This window comes from Megalobrama amblycephala, linkage group LG21 (genome assembly GCF_018812025.1).
Source record: "Megalobrama amblycephala isolate DHTTF-2021 linkage group LG21, ASM1881202v1, whole genome shotgun sequence".
Classification (NCBI taxonomy): Eukaryota; Metazoa; Chordata; class Actinopteri; order Cypriniformes; family Xenocyprididae; genus Megalobrama; species Megalobrama amblycephala.
The window spans coordinates 523,291-539,731 of record NC_063064.1 but is presented as its reverse complement, the minus strand read 5'-3'; the positions used below and the strand labels follow the sequence as shown (position 1 = coordinate 539,731).

At 41.2% G+C, this 16,441-nt stretch overlaps 1 protein-coding gene across 1 annotated transcript; it reads right to left on the bottom strand.

Moving 5' to 3' along the window:
- Positions 1–4,967: 4,967 nt before the first annotated feature.
- dusp7 (dual specificity phosphatase 7) lies at positions 4,968–15,349 on the bottom strand. The gene is made up of 3 exons (XM_048172073.1): positions 14,792–15,349; positions 12,942–13,370; positions 4,968–7,450 (listed from the first exon to the last, which is right to left on the bottom strand). Exons 1-3 carry the CDS (start codon positions 15,180–15,182, stop codon positions 7,143–7,145), a joined length of 1,128 nt encoding a protein of 375 aa, XP_048028030.1. The 5' UTR covers positions 15,183–15,349; the 3' UTR covers positions 4,968–7,142.
- Positions 15,350–16,441: the final 1,092 nt, after the last annotated feature.

The following is a 16,441-nucleotide window of genomic DNA, read 5'->3' as shown; positions in this document are numbered from 1 at the left end:
CAACTCTGACTTTACATCTCGCAACTCTGACTTTACATCTCCGCAACTCTGACTTTACATCTCCGCAACTCTGACTTTACATCTCCGCAACTCTGACTTTACATCTCCGCAACTCTGACTTTACATCTCCGCAACTCTGACTTTACATCTCCGCAACTCTGACTTTACATCTCCGCAACTCTGACTTTACATCTCGCAACTCTGACTTTACATCACGCAACTCTGACTTTATATCTCCGCAACTCTGACTTTAACTCGCAACTCTGACTTTACATCCCGCAACTCTGACTTTACATCTCCGCAACTCTGACTTTACATCTCGCAACTCTGACTTTACATCACGCAACTCTGACTTTACATCTCGCAACTCTGACTTTACATCACGCAACTCTGACTTTACATCTCGCAACTCTGACTTTACATCTCGCAACTCTGACTTTACATCTCGCAACTCTGACTTTACATCTCGCAACTCTGACTTTACAATCTCGCAACTCTGACTTTACATCTCGCAACTCTGACTTTACATCTCCGCAACTCTGACTTTACATCTCCGCAACTCTGACTTTACATCTCCGCAACTCTGACTTTACATCTCCGCAACTCTGACTTTACATCTCCGCAACTCTGACTTTACATCTCGCAACTCTGACTTTACATCTCGCAACTCTGACTTTACATCTCGCAACTCTGACTTTTAACTCGCAACTCTGACTTTACATCCGCAACTCTGACTTTACATCACGGCAACTCTGACTTTACATCTCGCAACTCTGACTTTACATCACGCAACTCTGACTTTACATCCGCAACTCTGACTTTACATCTCGCAACTCTGACTTTACATCACGCAACTCTGACTTTACATCTCCGCAACTCTGACTTTATATAACTCGCAACTCTGACTTTATATCTCCGCAACTCTGACTTTACATCTCCGCAACTCTGACTTTACATCTCCGCAACTCTGACTTTACATCTCCGCAACTCTGACTTTACATCTCCGCAACTCTGACTTTATAACTCGCAACTCTGACTTTATATCCCGCAACTCTGACTTTACATCTCCGCAACTCTGACTTTACATCTCGCAACTCTGACTTTACATCACGCAACTCTGACTTTACATCTCGCAACTCTGACTTTACATCACGCAACTCTGACTTTACATCTCCGCAACTCTGACTTTATATAACTCGCAACTCTGACTTTATATCTCGGCAACTCTGACTTTACATCTCGGCAACTCTGACTTTACATCTCGCAACTCTGACTTTACATCTCGGCAAACTCTGACTTTACATCTCGGCAACTCTGACTTTACATCTCGGCAAACTCTGACTTTACAACTCGCAACTCTGACTTTACATCTCGCAACTCTGACTTTACATCTCCGCAACTCTGACTTTACATCTCCGCAACTCTGACTTTACATCTCCGCAACTCTGACTTTACATCTCCGCAACTCTGACTTTACATCTCCGCAACTCTGACTTTACATCTCCGCAACTCTGACTTTACATCTCCGCAACTCTGACTTTACATCACGCAACTCTGACTTTACATCTCCGCAACTCTGACTTTATATAACTCGCAACTCTGACTTTACATCTCCGCAACTCTGACTTTACATCTCGCAACTCTGACTTTACATCTCGGCAAACTCTGACTTTACATCTCGGCAAACTCTGACTTTACAACTCGCAACTCTGACTTTACATCTCGGCAAACTCTGACTTTACATCTCGGCAACTCTGACTTTACATCTCGGCAACTCTGACATTACATCTCGGCAACTCTGACTTTATATCTCGCAACTCTGACTTTATATCTCCGCAACTCTGACTTTATATAACTCGCAACTCTGACTTTACATCACGCAACTCTGACTTTACATCACGCAACTCTGACTTTACATCTCGCAACTCTGACTTTATAACTCGCAACTCTGACTTTACATCACGCAACTCTGACTTTACATCTCCGCAACTCTGACTTTATATAACTCGCAACTCTGACTTTACATCTCCGCAACTCTGACTTTATATAACTCGCAACTCTGACTTTATATCTCGGCAACTCTGACTTTATATAACTCGCAACTCTGACTTTACATCACGCAACTCTGACTTTACATCACGCAACTCTGACTTTACATCTCGCAACTCTGACTTTATAACTCGCAACTCTGACTTTACATCACGCAACTCTGACTTTACATCTCCGCAACTCTGACTTTATATAACTCGCAACTCTGACTTTACATCTCCGCAACTCTGACTTTATATAACTCGCAACTCTGACTTTATATCTCGGCAACTCTGACTTTACATCTCGGCAACTCTGACTTTACATCTCGCAACTCTGACTTTACATCTCGGCAAACTCTGACTTTACATCTCGGCAACTCTGACTTTACATCTCGGCAAACTCTGACTTTACAACTCGCAACTCTGACTTTACATCTCGCAACTCTGACTTTACATCTCCGCAACTCTGACTTTACATCTCCGCAACTCTGACTTTACATCTCCGCAACTCTGACTTTACATCTCCGCAACTCTGACTTTACATCTCCGCAACTCTGACTTTACATCTCCGCAACTCTGACTTTACATCTCCGCAACTCTGACTTTACATCACGCAACTCTGACTTTACATCTCCGCAACTCTGACTTTATATAACTCGCAACTCTGACTTTACATCTCCGCAACTCTGACTTTACATCTCGCAACTCTGACTTTACATCTCGGCAAACTCTGACTTTACATCTCGGCAAACTCTGACTTTACAACTCGCAACTCTGACTTTACATCTCGGCAAACTCTGACTTTACATCTCGGCAACTCTGACTTTACATCTCGGCAACTCTGACATTACATCTCGGCAACTCTGACTTTATATCTCGCAACTCTGACTTTATATCTCCGCAACTCTGACTTTATATAACTCGCAACTCTGACTTTACATCACGCAACTCTGACTTTACATCACGCAACTCTGACTTTACATCTCGCAACTCTGACTTTATAACTCGCAACTCTGACTTTACATCACGCAACTCTGACTTTACATCTCCGCAACTCTGACTTTATATAACTCGCAACTCTGACTTTACATCTCCGCAACTCTGACTTTATATAACTCGCAACTCTGACTTTACATCACGCAACTCTGACTTTATATCTCGCAACTCTGACTTTACATCTCGGCAACTCTGACTTTACATCTCGGCAACTCTGACTTTACATCTCGCAACTCTGACTTTACATCACGCAACTCTGACTTTACATCACGCAACTCTGACTTTACATCTCCGCAACTCTGACTTTATATATCTCGCAACTCTGACTTTACATCTCGGCAACTCTGACTTTATATATCTCGCAACTCTGACTTTACATCTCGGCAACTCTGACTTTACATCACGCAACTCTGACTTTACATATCGGCAACTCTGACTTTATAACTCGCAACTCTGACTTTATATCTCGGCAAACTCTGACTTTACAACTCGCAACTCTGACTTTATAACTCGCAACTCTGACTTTATATCTGGCAACTCTGACTTTATATCTGGCAACTCTGACTTTATATCTCCGCAACTCTGAGTTTATATCTCCGCAACTCTGACTTTATATCTGGCAACTCTGACTTTACATCACGCAACTCTGATTTTATATCTCGCAACTCTGACTATTTCTCACAATTATGACCATTTTTCGGAGTTACGATTTTATAACTTGTAATTCTGACTTTTTTTTTTTGTAAATGCAAGTTTATTTTTTTGTAATTCTGACTTTATTTCTCGCAGTTGTGTTTGTATCTCGCAATTCTAACTTTATTTCACAATATGTACTGGTCAATTGCAGTATGCATTTGTGAGAACGTTTGCTCCTTTAACCCTGTTCCTGACTTACGCCAAACCATAATCAAGGTGAACATCTCAGCCGCTTCTCATAAGAAATCTCCCCTTACCACTCAACATGACAGGTTGTAAGCAACAATTTCACAATGCTTAGTGCAACAAAGCCTAATTCATGTAATACTGTACATCGAATACAGCTAAAACTTCATGTAGCACTTCAATTCAAAGAGTAAATCTGACAAAGGAAACGCCAGTAAGATCTTTAAAAAAAGTGCCCAATCTCTGATCTGAGAGTGCATGTCAAACTGACCTTTAAAAACAGTCAAATTTTGCACTCATTCTATAAAAATAAACCAAAAAGAGGACGTGTGCTGTAGTGTGAAACCATCAATGACGCTGACATTCAACAAATGATGTTTGGTTCCTTGCCACCACTGCAATTTAGCTTGCTTAGTGTGGGCTTAAAAAACTATTAATATTCAGTTCATGAACACCATATTGTCTGCTGTAGAGCTTCATATAGTTGAAAACTGAAGTTGCAATTAAAACTGAAATTACAGATTTCTGATTGAAGAATTGGGCAACACCGACTGTTTTTCCTGTTTGTTATGTAAGGCTCTTTGAAGCAATCTGTACGGTATGAAGCGCAATATAAATAAACATGACTTGACTTGGGTTACGAAGAGGAAGCAGAGCGGTGATCGTTTCAGCAATCGGATGTGGTGTCATCACATGCTTCAGAAACCATCTGTATCTGAAATTAACCACAAGGCAACAGGAAACCAAGTGGGCGGGGGGAGGAAGTCTCACCTCATGTAGGATTCATGTTGCAGAAAGACACCCGTGAGGTGCCGTTTTCCAAGAAAAGCCCAGAGTCATGAACGAGAGGGAAAGATGAAGTTGGTATCAGACCAACATTTACAGGAAAAACAAGGCAGATCCTAACGGAGAGCGTTTGTTGATCTGGAGGTGGTTAATGGTCTGGGGATATTTCTGGGCTTCTTTTTATAGCACACTTGAAAGGGTGTTATGGGAAGAGAAGCACAGCGCATGGGGGGTGGGGGGGGGGGTGGAATGAATACACCAAACCAGACTGGATAACCAAAAAATAATTCAATATTTATTTGCAGTACAAACAAGTCTTGTATTGGTTTTCATATACTATACAATACATACGGACAATTTTATATCCTTCATAAACCAGAAAATTTAACTGCCCGGTTACCAAGCCCAGTATTATACACATATATAGATTGTATCTTTTAAAAAAATGTATACAGCACATATAAAACAGCTCTTTGACATTTGAAGCTGTAACACGATGCCGACGCATTGTCAAATAAAAATCCCTGAAAAATTCCTCGGTGAGGTAAGATATACATTTCCTTATTCGCTCGTCTCGTTCCTGGGTGTCGTTCTCTTCCGTTCTTACGGTTATTAAATCGCACAACTGTTGTGTAGCTACAAGAAATGTCCACAGAAAGCCTTGTTCCTGTGTTCTGGCAATATACAAACGGAGAAAAACATGAACCATTCCTCTCTCCCATTGTTACGGATACAAACATTCCTCCACGAGAAGCAGCCTGAAATCAAGATTTACATGTAAATAAAGAAGCTGTGAAATGAAGCACGTTTCAGTCCCGAGGTGACGCCGTGTTGTTATTGTGACTGGGTGACGACGTCTCCAAAGTTGTTTCAAGCATGAGAAAGAGTCGCCCACGATGATATATTAAGGGGACGACCGTTGCATATCTGCACAAGATGAATACTATATATATATATATATATTGAGATATATGAAAAGGCCACAGGAGTCAGTAATAGCACATATATTATGGGGGAAATCGAATCGGATGAAACGCACACCCAGTAGCCAGTGTGAGATGTCACTTTGGACACCCCGGGCGAAACGCCGCCTCGGTTTCAAGCTATATCTCTGTGGATCTCTAGTATCAAAAGTAGAAGAGTCAAAAACCCGAGGCCATTTTCTAGAAAATACTGCAAAGGGTTGTGGAGTATATTGCAGAGTAACAAACATAAACTGGACTGACCCGTTAGAGACCATTAGTCGTCTATTATTATTATTATTATTATTATTACTACATATCGGTTTCTTTAAAAATGAACAAATACAACGATTTCTAAAGAGAGATACAAAGAGTATTGAACAGTCAGAGTAGGAAAGAATTAAAAAGGTTATATAAGGCCAGCTTAAAGCAACCCTGTTAACTCAAGCACTCGTCCACTCGGGTCCAGTCGCTCGTTCCTGCGGTCAGGAACGCCCTCGCTACACACTGTTTACTGCCGGAGCAGCAAGAGTAGTTAAAAAAACAGTCCTCAACATTCAGTGACGTGCCGCACCTCGAGAGGATCGCATGCCCAAATACACATCGAGTGAATAGATATACTCTTATTGAGAAAATAATACAATATATTCATACTGTAACGAGAATCACCAAGGCCAGAAGGTGAACGAGCCCGAACCGAGCCGGGACCCGTAGCTAGGACACAAACGTCGATCTGTCGTTTGCAGTTAAGGAACAATGAGCTTTAAGTGCGCGCGTCGTCGCTCGCCGGTCCCACGCAGCTGCGCGGCCTCGTCGCAGCCTAGGACTGGCAGGACCTCTGAATGTCTCTTTCTGTGTGTGTTGGAGTACCGCTTTTAAGTGCCAAGAAGTGAAAGGCTTCACCACTGTGCAAAACGCATTAGGTCATTGCAAACGTAGAGCGAGAGAAAATAAAGAGGGGGAGGAGGACTCACAATGTTTGTTTGTGTTGGTTCGGCCTCTACTTTGGACGACGTTTCGTCTGCGAGGAAATACACAAAGATATAGAAACAGACAGACTGCGTGTGTTGAATGTGTTGTGCGCCTCAGCGATGCCGGTCCGACCCTACGTTCTCCTCCCGATAGAAAAGACGAAGAAAAATCCCAGTCGGTACGTCGGCACCCTTCGAGGTCGAGGGGGCGTCCCGCGGCAGTTCCACTTCCTTCTCCTCGGGTGAAGCGCTGCTGCGCTCGTGTTTCTTCTGGTGTGTCGAACCGTGACAGAAAAAGAACAGTCTGTTCCATAAAGGCAAGAAAAGCTGCATTAAAATCCACCGGAATAGCTGCGGGGGCTTCAGAGGGCCCCGTGTGCCGAACCACCCTCCGTCCCTCCCTTCGCCGGCCCCGCCGCGGCTGCTGGCCGCTCCTCCGGGTCAAAAGCTCCCCTGGAGACGGGAGATAAACATTCAAAGGGTGGCTGCTCCCACCCAGCGTCCTCTGCTGGCCTTCATGTGGACTCCAGCGTGTCCAGCTGGAACATGTTGTGATTGGTCGGCGTGGTGAAGAAGAGCTGGTCGTTGGGCGAGCGGTTGTCGCAGGGGCTGTTGAGCCCCAGCGTCCTCTCGAAGTCCAAGAGCTGCCCCATGAAGTTGAAGTTGGGCGAGATGTTGGACTTCTTGCGCTTGACGAAATCGTAGGCGTCGTTGAGCGACAGGTTGAGCTTCTGCATCAGGTACGCCACCGTGACGGTGACCGAGCGACTGATGCCTGCTAGGCAGTGCACCAAGATGCCACACTTTTTGGAACGAGCTTCATCTGAGGAACAGAAGAACACAAAGAGATGAGCCTTAAAATGCCAGACGAGCCCAACTGAATCACACACACACACGTTATGTGAATGAACTCAAGCCAGCATGAAACACTCAACACATTCAACTACAAAAAAAAAAGTTTTCTGAAAGGGCAGAGGTCATGTAGAAATGGGTCAGGATGGTCGACTAGTTGCTTTAAGCTCTACTAGAAAGTTTTATCTTGATTTTAACTGAGGCTCAAATTTGATATACACTAGTGTTGACAAATATATTGATATTTCGATATCTCCTTTTCTGCAGTATCGACACACCCGCCTCTTCTCATAATTTTAGTCATTCCTGCAGGTTTCGCTCACACCACTGATCTAATGTAAGTGTCGCTCTCATAAAGCACCATAGAGAACCAAACTGAACTCTTTTTGTGGTTTATTGGGCTTTAACGGTCAAATACATGTGTGGAAATTCCCGTCTTGCCCAGCATTCAGAGAAATACAGTCAGTTTTGGAATGTAAAGAGTGGAGAAAACACGTGTTGTGTAACAGTGTATTGGATCTGTGCATCAGCTCTTAAAGTGACAGCAGCCTAATAAACCTGCTGCTGTCTGTCATGTTAATAAAGGACAAAAGACAAAGAGAAAATCACACGCTACTCTTGACTCAGTTTTATTAACTTTAATTGTAAGCATTCAACAGCTTCAACGACACATTTTAAAGACAAAGTCAGACTACAAATTTTTTATATATTGCTGGCCTGTATAATTGACGCCTGTTCACGACAAAACGAGTGTTTGGTACAAAGATTCAGTTAAATAAACACTTTAATTTGAATGAATGACTGTTAATGCATCTATTCAGATCAAAATTGCAGATTTTTCTACAGAGAAGTGTTCTAAAACCTTTCCATCACACTGCGATGATTGACTAATAGAGAGCATTGGGGCCGCACACTTTTTTTTTTACATAAAAGTGTCTTAGTGGCGCTCACACACAGTGTTTTGCCAAGCGATGGTGAATAGAGGAAGAATCAGACTGAACTGAACCAAATTTCTGTGCCAAACGTTTGTGTTGGTGTGAACAAGCCTGCAGACCGACACCTTTGACACTCATTGGTTCTTGTGTGTCACCTGACTTAACATCATGTCATCACAGGAGAACCAATGAGGTTTGATGTTCTTGACGTGTGGCCATATTTGATTTGGGCATGATTATACATAAGTTGATTTGATTTGAAAGTACCACTAGAGTTGTTTAATTTTTGTTACCGTTAGGTCGCTTGAATCTTTCAGACACCACTGACTAGAAGTGTGAAGACACACAGTCATACAAGCAATACTAGTTAGTTCAAAGAAAGTCTCTCAGGTTTGGGATGACATGAGGATGAGGAAATGATGACAATTTTCATTTTTGGTGAACAATCCTTTTAAGCCTGAAGAGTGTCTGTTGGACACTGAACCAGTGTAATCCTGTAGGACAATTAGTCAGTAGGCACTCGTTTGGAAAATAAGTAGTTACATGCCAACTTTTTAAAGGAGCAAAAACTAAAACTCTACTGCACTCCTGAAATTACCGACCACAAAACAGGTCGAGACTGATCTAAAGTCTCCTTCAGGACAGCAGAGCGAGGTCTGTGCAAATGTTTTCAGAGAAACATTGTGAAAGTGAATTTTATTTATTATCTATTATTTTATATGTAAAAATTATATATATATATAAAGAGTGGTCCCACTTTATATTAAGTGGCCTTAACTACTATGTACTTACATCAAAAAATAAGTACAATGTACTTATTGGGTTCATATTGAATTGCAAAACACTTTTGCTGCTATTGAGGTGTGATACGGGTAAGGCTAGGGAAAGCTTTGGTGGTATGGGTAGGGTTAAGGGGTGGGTCAACAGTGTAATTATAAATGTAATTACAGAAATTAATTACAGATGTAATTACATACAGGTGTTTTTAAAATATAAGTACAATGTAAAAACATGTATGTACACAATAAGTGCATTGTATCAAATGATTAATTTAAATGTAAGTACATAGTAGTTAAGGCCACTTAATATAAAGTGGGTCCAAAAGAGTAAAAAAAAAAAAATTAATTTTACATTATCACATTATCCATATCATTATTCCACATCACAAGTCGTTACACCAGGGTGATCATCATTAACTAAAACATTTCTGTTGAAATAAAGCTGAAATCAAATCAAATATTTATTTATTTTTTTAAAGAAAAGTTGCGTCCGCAATAAACTGAAACAAGTTTAAAATTGAAGCACACAAATTATTAACTGGAAAAATTTATTTAACCTAAATAGCAATATTAAAAAACAAAAAACAAAAACAAATAAAATGACAAAGGAACATGAAATTCTAAAAAAAAGGAACTAAAATTAACATTAAAACATACATACACATACACACACACACACACACACACACATATATACATATACATACATACATATATATATATATATATATATATATATATATATATATATATATATATATATATATATATATATATATATATGAAAAATATTAATGAAATTAATAAAACTAAAAAACTGCTTCATACAAGAAACTATGTAGATGTAGTGTGAGGATGTTTGGGGCTCTAAATGACAAACGAGTTCAGTGGCCGATGATAAGAGAAACACATTACAGACACTCCACACACACACACACACACACACACACACACACACACACACACACACACACACACACACACACACACACACACATCACGAGAGAAACACCCTCAACTTCTCGAGAACGGATCTGTGAATGGGAAACATTACAGCTATACATTATTTAGAGACAAAGTGCATCTGGTTTTGTGGGGCATGACGTACTGCAGAGCCATTAGTGCCAGGCGAGGCCGAGTAAAGTGGCCATTTCCTCTTCTCTGCTCGTGATGGATGCTGAACCCTGGAACAATGAGGTCACTTCCCCCAGAACCACTGGCTCCAACACGGAGGCGCAGCGAACGGTTTCTAAGCTTCGATTAATTGGTTAAATCAGTATGTAAAACACGACACCACTGACCTCTTTAGCTTATGCCGCTTTCGTCTAAACAGGAAGTTTCTTTCAGCAAGACTTCCTAATGTCAATAGCTCATGAAAAGTATGTTTACACAGCAAAAGTGAAAGTGTTCAAACTGAACAACAACGTCCAGCCGCATAACAGGATGTTGTGATAGTTTAGTGCACTAGTTTGCCCTTCCGTTTCTCGCTCGCAACACCAGTGTTAGAATAACGCACATCCACATTAACGATCATTTCTCCAGTCAATGAGCCTCGTGTCGTCACGAACAACATGAATTACTACTATAGTTAACTCATCTGTAATATCGTTCCTACAGACTCAATGATCATAAAAGCTAGAAACCAGAACAACAGGTTCCATTCAAAGGCGTGTGAATGTCATGGATAAATGTGAATGGGACATGATTTCAATTCCTGTGCTGTAAAAACATCGACAGCCAATCAGAATCAAGCTCGAGCATTTAAAGCGGCAGATGACAAAACTACAGCGCGCTTAGAATAAACAGGACGATACTGTTTGCCAATATAATTATTGTTCTTGGCGTAAAAGGGCTTTAAAGCTGTACATTAAACACCGTCACATGATGTAAACAGTGATCTTTAATCATCTACAGAAGCACACACACCTTTCAGCACTTGATGGGAGTATAAAGACTGAGTAAACTGACTTCATGAAAGAGTGTTTGTAACGCAGATATAACCTCAGTCTCGATGTTTTTAGGAAATGACTTCAGAAGGTGTCAACCGAGCCCTGCCACAGACGACACGTGTGGCTTCATCTGAAAACACAAGAGAAACTAAAACCGTTTCCATCCTCGTTCAAGCTTTCTAAATCACCATGCTGAAGACTTCTACCCGCTCAAAGCCAGAGGTGAGACCTTCTGTGACGCGCGTGTGTCGATTCACACTCATGGTTCAGCTGCTCTGTGATCCAAGGCTCCCGTAGAGCTCGCTGAACCCATCAGATCTACTTACTCTGCTGCACCATTCCGGTAATGTCTTACGTCACCCTAGGAAAGCTCGTCTGACCCGTGATCATGTGATTGAGAAATAATATCTCAATTATGTTTGACAATGCAGGTGGACATGCAAGTGTTTTAACTTGAACGGCTTAAAGGGTTAGTTCACCCAAAAATTAAATAATGTCATTAATTACTCTCCCTCATGTCGTTCCACACCTGTAAGACCTTCGTTCATCTTCAGAACACACATTGAGATATTTTTGATGAAATCTGAGAGGTTTGTGACTCATCCATAGACAGCGATATAATCAACACTTTCAAGGTCCAGAAACGTACTAAAGACATCGTTAAAACAGTCATGTGACTGCAGTGGATCAACCTTAATGTTATGAAGAGACGAGAATACTTTTTTTTGTTAACTATTTTATTTAACAATTTGAACTGTTGTCACACACTTCAGAGCTTCTGTGTTTACGTCAGAACTCCGGCTCAGTATTGGCCAAAGCGGATCATGTGATCAGCACGACGCATGCGTGTGATGCTGATATAGGAGCCGGCCAATAATGAGTCGGCTTTCGGACGTAAACACAGAAGCGCTGAACTGCATTCGCTGCGTGTGACAACAGTTCAAAAAGTTATTTTTGTTTTGTTTTTGCGCACAAAAAGTATTCTCGTCTCTTTGTAACATTAAGGTTGATCCACTGCAGTCACATGACTGTTTTAACGAGGTCTTTAATACGTTTCTGGACCTTGAAAGTGTTGATTATATTGCTGTCTATGGACGAGTCATATACCTCTTGGATTTCATCAAAAATATCTTAATTTGTGTTTTGAAGATGAAGGTCTTACGGGTGTGGAACGACATGAGGGAGAGTAATTTGATTTTTGGGTGAACTAACCCTTCAAACATAAAACAATGATTCTCCCGCATGTAAACACACTAACCTGCAGGATTGAAGCGCATCCAGAGCAAACGTTTGGAAATATACTGTTTAGTTCAGTCAAAATACTGCTTATTTATTTAACAACACATCTCACATAACAAGCGAACACACAAATGATAAGGTTTGGCGTTTGGTGAAGTCTTTTACACGCGGTTTACTTGCATTTCCAGGTTATGGGTTTGTGTGTAAACCAGGACAACGGGTTTGATCAATGAGCCGATCTGTGGGATTTATCAGCGTGTCGGTCTGTATGTAAACATGTCTAGTGATGACTATATATCAGGTTCATCATGTAGACCACAGCTGAACACTTGTTATCTGTGTAAATCTGACCCATCTGACCCTTGGCAATGCCACATGGATTCATTCTTTAGCTCACAGTAGAACGAATTCAAATAAAAGAGTCTGGAGTGTGAGGGATTGTCCTGAACTTCACAAACACATCCTAAGGTCACGGCCAGTCTTCAGACACACAATGAAAATAATAAACTGATGGACATGAGCTTTAAAATTCTGAAAGTCCAAGAAGTGGGAAAACTTACCAATGAAAGAAATGGCTTCTGGGAAAAACTGAGAGAGGTTTTGGCTCCAGTGATCAGAAATGGGAATTTGTTTGTACTTGAATTCCCCGTCGTGTTCAAACATGTTGGGCAGGTTGGGAGTCACGTTCAGGATGTACTTGATGTTGTACTTGCCCAGAACGTCCAGGTTGGTGGAGTCTTTGGCACAGCCCAGGTAAAGATACGGTAAAATCTGGACTGGGAATGCTGGTTGGTTACTGGGTAAGGGGCTGCCCTCGGACTCCGTGGCACTGCCCGGCTCCCTGTCCGACTCTCCGTCGGAACAGTCCGAACTGATCCGCAGTCCACCCAGACCCAGAACGGACGAGGGCGGAGAGCTGCTCGGACAGGAGCAGTCCAAGTTAGTCTCGCAGTGCTCTGGGTATTCAGTCTGAAACTTGTTAAATCCTCCTGGAAAACGCCAGATAACACACACTTCAGGATCATCAATCAACAGATCACGCTACTGTACATTAAAAGAGTGAACAACTGCATGCATTTAAACAAAAAAACTATAGAATATTTGCACATAAATAAACAATAGCCTGATGTAAATACGGTGTTCTAACATTCCTTGAACATTTTAGTATACTAAAATACTAATATATGCAATTAACTAAAATACTAATAAAGTCTCATAATCATTAGTAATCCAAATAATATCCACTAATATCTAACTTGGTACACACTGGTATTTATTTATTACACACTATTGTGTATTCCAATTGGTACTACAAAAGTCACTATGACAAAACACTAATAACTGGTGAGATAAGAAATGTTACCATTAAAACTGTAATGATGTCAGCAACCGCTGGAGTATTGAATAGTTAAAGGGTTAAAATGTTAATTCTATCATCATTTACTCTCTCTCATGCTGTTCGACTTCCTTCAGTGGAAAAACAAAAGATGATATTTTGAAAAATGTTGGTAATCAGTTCTGGTGACCACTGACTTCCACTTTATGGACACACACACACACACACACACACAATTATTAAACCATCTTTTGTTTTCCATTGAAGAATATGTCATTCAGGTTTGGAAAGACATAAAATGTGAATAAATAAACTATTTATAGGTGAACTATCTCTTTAATATCTAAACCACAGATCCTCATAAAACTCAAAATGGGAAAATTACCAATGGAAGAGTTACATAATGGATAAGAGCAAAGAAATAAATACTAATATCTAATTTTTAAGCACTAGTGAAACTGAAAAATATATTATTTCTAGTAAATGAATCCGGAATGAGTGTTAAACGCGTCTCAAGTTGAATCACGATCATGACTGACACTGAGCTGTATTTTGTGAATGGTGGCGAAACCGAGAATTACACAGACAAACTCCATTTTCACGACAAAACGCTCGACATGTGCTTCTATTTTCACGAAATATCGAATAGAACGTGTCGATTTATCGAAAAGAGTCCAACAGCGTCGTGATTCAGTCTTTTGGCCGTTCATTCATGAATTGCTCGTTCTCCCTCTGAAAGACAACATGGCGGAGCCATTTTAGGAAATTAATTGAAAACATCTTTGTTTCTCTTTTTAAAGGATCGCAGTCAAAACACACCACGAGAAAGACAAAAAAATGGCACAAATGAGCTATTTTAAGAGCGGTGTGTTCTTACAGAGGAGCCTGACAGGATCATAATATCGAGCGCGCGACCGAACAGTTCGTCATCTAACGAACTTTTCACGGTTTAAAAGTCAAAGAGCGGGAGCGATTTAATCCACACTCACACACACACACACACACTCACACACACCGATTCGAGCTCTTAAAAGTTTTGAATGGCAAATCAAAGTCCAAATAAATCGATCTTGCCTTCCAGGTAATACGCTTTACAGCCGTCATCGCGGAGCTTCTGCATGAGGAGCCCGAGCACGGATCCCGCGGCGCCGCTCTCCTGCCAGTCCGCCGTCGCCTCGTCGTACAGCAGCACCGTGTCCGTCTTACAGCGCTTGACGAACTTCTCCTTGTCCTCGTTATTGGGGATGATGGAGCGGATGGGCAGGTTGCCCTTCTTCAGCCTCCGCAGCATGAGCCCCGGGATGGCCAGGTTGATGGCGGACTCGATGTGCGAGGACTCGAAGAGCTCGTGCGAGCGGCAGTCGAGCAGCAGCAGCGAGCCTCCGCCGGACTGCAGCTCATCCTGCAGCCATTCCGCGCTTTTGCTCGACATCATCATCACGCCGCTCCAGAGAGTGTTTTTCATGGGGGAGAACGGGCGAGGCTGCTGTGTGCGACAGAACGGGGGGAAACGGCGTCCATAAGAGGCTGCGGCGGCAGGGTGATCCGTCAGACCCGGTGGAGAGCGCGGCTCATGATCGCGATCTGTCCGCTCGCCTGTTTGTCATCTTCTGATGGCTGTTTGACAGCCTGCAATAAGACGATCGCGTCATCACACGAGTGGGAGGAGCCGGTCCTGGAGGATTTAAAGGCGCAGCGCCTCTTATTTTCCCTCGCAAAATAATGAAGCTGTTAACTCTTTCCCCGCCAGCGTTTCATTTTTATTTTCTATATATCCTAATTATTGTTAATATGTAATTCATTTTTCCAGGAGCACATTGCTTCTACCTTCAATTAAATTGCTAACAATGATTGTAAATGAATTGCCTATATTATTAGTTAAATGCATTCTCTAAATTGTAAATTTGACATTCTCTGTAAAGCTGCTTTGAAACGATATACAAATAAATGTGAACTGATTTTTTTTTTTTTTTAAGTTGCCAGCCAGCATTTTTGACCACAAAAAGTTCCGATTTTGTTGTATGAATCTGTAAACAGTCAATATATTTTAAAAGAAAAAAAAAAAAAAAAAATTTATCTTAGCTTCATTCATTCTTTTTTTAATCAACACTTGAATGTGGGTAAGTTTAAAGCTGCTGTCCACAACTTTTTTGTGTTAAAAATTTACAAAAATTATACAATGAGAATGTACAACATGAATCCATTTTCCAATCTGTGTTTTTGTCTTGCCCTGAATCATTATGGTACTTATAATAAGTGTTTATATTCGGACTATTTCAGACCGGACTGGTAGGACCCGCCGCAGAGTATCACAGTAACTGCGTGACTCGCCATAGACATACATGGAGAAAAGTAGCTCCGGCTACAATGTTCTTCCGCAAGACGCGTGCAGTTCTGTTTATTAACTGCTAGAGGACCAAAAATCGCGGACTGCAGCTTTAGTAAAAAAAGCAAAATAAAAAAAAAGCTGAGAAAATGGCATTTTTGTCAAAGACTCCATCCTGATGGGATTCAAAATGATGATAAAAACACAGATGGAGATTAAGTCCATCAAAACTTCACAGTCGTTTCCTCTTCATGTGTTTGACATTTCATTCAGTAACGTTAGGCAGTTTTTATTTATACGCTGCTGAATGTTTGATGATCACATTAGCTTACTTGAGCGTAAACAACTTCTATCCACTCCTTCTGGTTTATGCTGATCTTTTTGGCTTGTTTTTGGAT